Source organism: Nicotiana tabacum, chromosome 21, assembly GCF_000715075.1.
Source record: "Nicotiana tabacum cultivar K326 chromosome 21, ASM71507v2, whole genome shotgun sequence".
NCBI lineage: Eukaryota > Viridiplantae > Streptophyta > Magnoliopsida > Solanales > Solanaceae > Nicotiana > Nicotiana tabacum.
This window is the reverse complement of record NC_134100.1, coordinates 34,302,746-34,309,336: the sequence shown is the minus strand read 5'-3', so window position 1 is coordinate 34,309,336 and position 6,591 is coordinate 34,302,746. Positions and strand designations below refer to the sequence as shown.

The following is a 6,591-nucleotide window of genomic DNA, read 5'->3' as shown; positions in this document are numbered from 1 at the left end:
CTGAATCATCTAGTCTTGGTTTGAATCAATGTCGGGGTCCACTTTGCGTGCCCGACCCAATGCACACAACCTTGCCGAGATTTTATTTTTTAACTTCTTCGGGCATACCCCACACTTATCTTGCTTGCCATCTTCAACTAGCTCCTTTAGGACATCCAGCTTAAAATTAGAGTATGCAGCCGACTCATCTCTAATGCCCCTATTGCGTCTTTCATCTTGAACACCACTCTTTCTTCACCCACTCTTAGCATGAGCTGCCTTTACTGAATATCCAATATAGCTTTGCCCATAGCCAAGAAGGGTCTCCCCAAAATCAGAGGCACCTCTTTATTCTTTTCCATATTCACCATAATAAAGTCCACAACAAACGCAAATTTGTCCACCCGAACTAACACATCTTCCACTATTCCTTCGGGTATGATTGTGGTCTGATCCGCCAGCTGGAAAGACACAGGTATAGATCTGATTACTCTAATCTCTCTATCATATTTTCTGAAAATAGACAAAGGTATAAGATTAATACAAGCACCTGAATCACACAAAGATTTTTCAAAGTTAGTACTTCCTAAAGAGCAAGGTATAGTGAAACTCCATTGATCTCTACACTTTTGAGGGAGATTATTTTGCAGAATAGAACTACAATACTCTATGAGCTTGACAACCGATGTCTCTTCTACTTTCTGCTTGTTGGAAAAGATCTCCTTCAGGAACTTGGCATATGCTGGCATTCGTGAGAGCCCTCTATGAAAGGTAGATTAACATGCACATGCTTGAGCACTTCTAGAAAATGCCTAAATTGTTTGTCCAACTTCTCTCTTCTTTGCTTCTGGGAGAAAGGTAGAGCAGACATATATTTACTTTCCTCAGTCTCCTCATTCATTTGAATTTTCATTTTTCTTCTTTTTCAGAGCTATAGTCTTCCTCATCCTCTGGGTCTACCCTCACTTCACCTTCTTGGTTTTCGTTATTTTTCTGCTCCTCCACAATCTCCACTTGTCTTTTAATCAACTCACCCTTCATTTTATGCAATGGGGTCCTTCAATACTTGGTCACTCCTTAAAGACACCTCATTTATTATTTCTTTTGGATTCCTTTCGGTATCAGCCGGAAGAGTTCTTGGAGCCCTTTCACACAATAGATTAGCAATTTGTCTCATCTGTCTTTCAAAGTTTTGGATGGTTGTGCCCTCTTCCCGGATGGTTTGTGCCATGAGTTTCAAGTCTCTCGTCTGTCTTAATAATGAAGGCCTTCATTAGATCTTTCATGCTAGACTGATTAGACTGTTGTGTCTAGTATTGCTGCCTTTGCTGATTTTGAAAGCCTGAAGCTCTTTGTCCTTGGGGTATGAGATTAGTCTGTTGTCATGCATTCAAACTACCACTAGGTGAACTCCACAAAAATACGTGATGTCTCTCCCTCAAGGAGTTAAAATATATTACTACTTTGGTAGTTGCCTCTATCCAAGCTTCCACAATCCCAGATGATCAATTGAAGCTTTTACCCAGACTTCGAAACTCTATATTCCATTATGGCTCGGATTTAAGTCATGAACACATAAACCACATCATAAGTATAATTTTCTCATAATTAAGCTCAAACACGATTGAAATGCAATCACCAATTGGTGAAATTGAGACCAAAATTCATGCTTCTAGCCTCCCATCAATAGGTTAGCTACTAAAACCTATTACTTTTCCATTACTTTTTCAGAGATTTTCACAACTAAAACTAAGATTTCATAGAGTAAAAATAGAGTTTTTGGATAGAAATATAGGATTTTGTATTTTAGATATTTAGACTTAGATCTGAGGTCGGATCTTGGAACATATCACATATTAGGACTCGAGAGTGAATAGGTAATCGGGATTTAGTTTGAATTTCGGATTTCAACCACATGGGCACGGGTTGAATTTTTGTTAGCTCTTTCAAATATGATAAAGAGCGAATCATTTTGGTACTAGGGAAGTTCCTAAAGCTTGTTTTGACTTGTTTAGTAATACTTGACTAGATACAAGTGATTTAAAGGCTTGTTCTAAAGGGAAACCTGTGTTGGATTATTGAATTGTGCTGGAAAGAGGTAAGTGTCTTGGTTAACCTTAATTTGAGGGAATCAAGAAGTACTTGTGTCTATTATGTGTTCTATGTGTTGGGAGTGTCATATATGCAAGGTGACGAGTATATATGCATTTTCCATGGGTTAAGCATGGGGTAAAACTAGCTTTATTTATGCCATGTTGCTTTATGTATCATATCTTCCATGCTATAAATAAATTGTGAAACCTTTGATTGTTATTTTTCATGTTAATAGCTATGTTGAGCTTGTTGAGATTGTGAAGTCTTGTCTTAGAATTGTCACTACCTTGTCAGGGTTAGGCTCGAAACTTACGGAGTATATTGGGTCGGTTGTAATCATACTACAGTTCTGCATTTCTTGTGCAGATTTTTGTGTGGATCCTAGTAGCATCCAGCGAGGGGGATAACTTGGTGATTATGGAGACTCGTGGTAGTGCTGCTTTTCGTCCACAGACTCCGGAGTTACCTTCGCTCCATTTATTGCTGTTTCCTTATATCAAACAATGTCACATTTCATTTCAGACCTTATATGTAGTATTCTTAGTAGCTCATGTACTTCGTGACACCAAATCTTATGAGGTTGTGTAGATGGTGTATGGTTTAGACTTATTTACTTATTTTTGAGCATTTATTATTTCTTTTGGATTCCTTTCGGTATCAGCCAGAAGAGTTCCTAGAGCCTTTCCACACAATAGATTAACAATTTGTCCCATCTGTCTTTCTAAGTTCTGGATAGCTGTGTCCTATTCCCGGTTGGCTGTGCCATGAGTTTCAAGTCTCTCGTCTGTCTTAATAATGAAGGCCTTCATTAGATCTTCCATGCTAGGTTGATTAGACTGTTGAGGTTGGTATTGCTGCCTTTGCTGATTTTGAAAGCATGGAGCTCCTTGTCCTTGGGGTATGAGATTATTTTGTTTACATGCATTCAAACTTCTACCAGGTGAACTCCATGAAAACTTTGGGTGCCTCTGCCCCATGGAGTAAAAGGTTTTACTACTTTGGTAGTTGCCTCTATCAAAGCTTCCACTGCATTTACCACTTCATCTGTAGATGAGGCCTAACACTTATGCGTTGGATGACCCATTCCATAAAAATCATAAACTGATGATGGTTGGTTCTGGACCCTAGCTAAGGTCAACTTTCTAATCTCTTTTTCCATGAAGTCTAGTTGGGCTTGGACAGAAGCTTTAGAATTCGCTTGATGTATCCTAACCTTTTTCCTTCTCTCGTTATCATCTGCAGGCTATTGATTTTTACCTTCAGATAATTTATTTAGAATTTCAACAATCTTCATAGGAGTTTTCTTCATAAGAGGATCTCCAACTGCGTTGTTTAGATACCTCCTGCCAGAGGGTATCAGCCCATCCCAGAAATCTTGGAGTTCCATCCACAAGATGACTCCATGATGCTGACATCTTCTCACAATATACTTAAATCTTTCCTATGCTTCAAACACTGTTTTTGTATCTTTCTGCTCGAAGTTGTGGATCTCTATTCAGATTTTTCTTATTTTTGCAGCCGAAAAATATTTTTCAAGGAACTTCTTTGTCATGTCTTCCCAAGTTTGAATTGACCAAATCGGCAAACTCTGCAACCAGTTCTTAGCATCATCCTTCAGTGAAAAAGGAAATATCCTCAAGTAGATAGCATCTTCGATACCTCGTTATACTGGAAGGTATTCATAATCTTATCAAAATTCATCAAGTGAGTATTTGGAACTTCGTTGGGTTTGCCTCAGAAGACACAATTGTTCTGAATGTTATGAAGTAGCCCTTGCTTGATCTCAACATTATTCGTTGCCGTCGAAGGAGGTCGCACACTAGATACTCCTTGGTTGTAGACTGGCTTGGTGTAGTCACCCAATGATCTGCCTACTTTGGGACTTACATTTTCGAATGCATCTTCCGCAAGAGGCTAGTTCAGGTTGAATCTCCATCCTCCGTCCCCATTAACAGTTTCCTCATCTCCCAAAGCTACGTCAGCAGCTTCCCGTGCAGTTAACTACTAAAAGTAAAGCAAATAACAATTTATCATGAAGAACTAGAGACTAGCATAATTGAATTGTTATCAGTATGAGAAATAAGGGTCATGACATGATAGATGCAAAAATGTTTTCCTGGATTTGACACTGTTAAATTTCACAATTAATGTTCTATCGATTCTCTCGAATTCAATAGGTTATTATCATATTATTCTAATTCAGGTTCCTCTCTTGATTAAACCTAAATCGTTCAAATAAGCTAATATGATGTGCAGTGAAACTTGCAAGAATATATTAGTAGGAATGATCTAAGGGAAATTTCTAGCGAATATTTATCAATCTTAATTTAAACCATAACTCAAAAAGCTCTCTCGATTACTTTAAAGAATCACCAAAATAAATTAAGGCATACACTGCAATAATATTCAATAAGATGTTCCGCTTTCAATTAAACACTATAAAGAATAAAATCAAAACTAATATTAAAGGTACTCCAATAAATTCAAGCAATTAAATGGTAGTCAAATCCATAAACAACAACCAAGTCACCAAACCATGTCAAATCCTAAGGTAAACTACTCGATAGATATGGAAAAAGTCATCACAAATAGATATGGAAAAAGTCATGCGTCGCACAGTGCTATGCGCCCTGTGTTGTATTAGTGTATTTTGCTCGGTTGTAAACTCTCTGAACTTAGCTTGTCTGAAAAACTTTTGTTCTAATGCGTCGCACCATGCTACGCACCCTGCGTCGCATTAGTATATTTTCTTGTCAGACCCAAAAACTCCAAGTCTCTGATCTTCTCAAACTTCTAATGAACTTTTGTACTAATGCATCGCTTTGTGCCACGCCTTATGCGATGCATTAGTACATTTTTCTCTAACCCTTGCACTTTCTTCCAACTTTCGCATGCAACGCCGGTCCACAATCCCCAGATACAATCCCAGATGATCAATTAAAGCTTTTACTCAGACTTCAAAGCTCTATATTCTATTATGGCTCGGATTTAAGACATGAACACACAAACCACATCATAAGTACAAATGTTTCATAATTAAGCACAAACACGATTGAAATGCAATCAACAATTGGTGAAATTGAGACCAAAATTCATGCTTCTAGCCTACCTTCAATAGGTTAGCTACTATAACCTATTACTTTTCCATTACTTTTTCATAGATTTTCACAACTAAAACTAAGATTTCATAGAGTAAAAATAGAGTTTTTGGATAGAAATATAGGATTTTGTATTTTAGATATTTAGACCTCGATCTGAGGTCAGATCTTGGAACATATCACATATTTGGACTCAAGAGTGAATGGGTAATCGAGATTTAGTTTGAATTTTTCGAATTTCAACCACATGGGCACGAGTTAAATTTTTGTTAGCTCTTTTAAATATGATAAAGAGCGAATCGTTTTGGTACTAGAGAAGTTCCTAAGGTTTGTTTTGACTTGTTTAGTAATATTTGACTAGATACAAGTGATTTAGAGGCTTGTTCTAAAGGGAAACCTGTGTTGGATTATTGAATTATGCCGAAAAGAGGCAAGTGTCTTGGTTAACCTTAATTTGAGGGAATCAAGATGTAATTGTGTCTATTATGTGTTCTATGTGTTGGGAGTGTCATATATGCAAGGTGACGAGTGTATATGCATTTGCCATGGGTTAAGCATGGGGTAAAACTAGCTATATTTATGCCATGTTGCTTTATGTATCATATCTTCCATGCTCTAAATAGATTGTGAAATCTTTGATTGTTCTTCTTCATGTTAATAGCTATGTTAAGCTTGTTGAGATATTGGGCGTTAAGATTATTGAAATATTAATTTAGCTACTGGTGCAAAAGTGATAGTAAATTCTCATATAGTGAGTTACGTTCAATTACTCTTCTTAGTGTTTATTGTGTTTCCCACCTTACTTGGTACTGTCTTAAATGTGATGCTTGGTGAGGAAGAGTAAATTTATGGAAGGGTGCTTCCGTGCGTGTGAGGAAAAATGATTGTGCACAAAGGGTGTTTCTGTGCTTTCCTTATATATATTGATATCATTGCATGAAGGGTATTACCATTCTTGAGAGGGACATTGATTATGCATGAAGGGTATTTTCGTGCTTGATATTATGCTTTAGTTGTGAGGTTGAGAGTAAAAGCACGAAGGGTGATGCCATGCCATGCCATTGGTTTGATATCTCTCGTTCCTTATTTTCTACATTGTCTGAGGTTTTGGCTATGTTGTCTCGTGGTTATTCTTTTGAAAGTGTAGTTGGAGTTGCTGGTGGAAGTATAAAACTGTGGTTTACTGCAGTCGTTTTATCCTTTATCATCCTGTTCTTTATCTCCTTACTGTTATACTTGTTGTCTATCTTATGTTATTTATCTTGTCATCTTACTTGTTAATTTGTTCGTCTTTATGTTCCTATATCTCTAGTTATTTTCTCTTTACTTAACTGTACAAGTTTATAAGTAGGTGTATTGTCTTAGACTCGTCACTACCTTGTTAGGGTTAGGCTCGAAACTTACAGAGTATATTGGGTCG

General features: G+C 37.2%; 1 protein-coding gene across 1 annotated transcript; it reads right to left on the bottom strand.

Moving 5' to 3' along the window:
• Positions 1-260: 260 nt before the first annotated feature.
• Positions 261-728, bottom strand: LOC142175193 (uncharacterized). Its single transcript, XM_075241773.1, has one exon. The coding sequence runs from the start codon at positions 726-728 to the stop codon at positions 261-263; it is 468 nt and encodes a 155-aa protein (XP_075097874.1).
• Positions 729-6,591: the final 5,863 nt, after the last annotated feature.

What these genes read in the sequence shown, in the direction of transcription:
- LOC142175193 (XM_075241773.1), bottom strand. Translation starts at nt 728, where the DNA reads ATGCCAGCATATGCCAAGTTCCTGAAGGAGATCTTTTCCAACAAGCAG.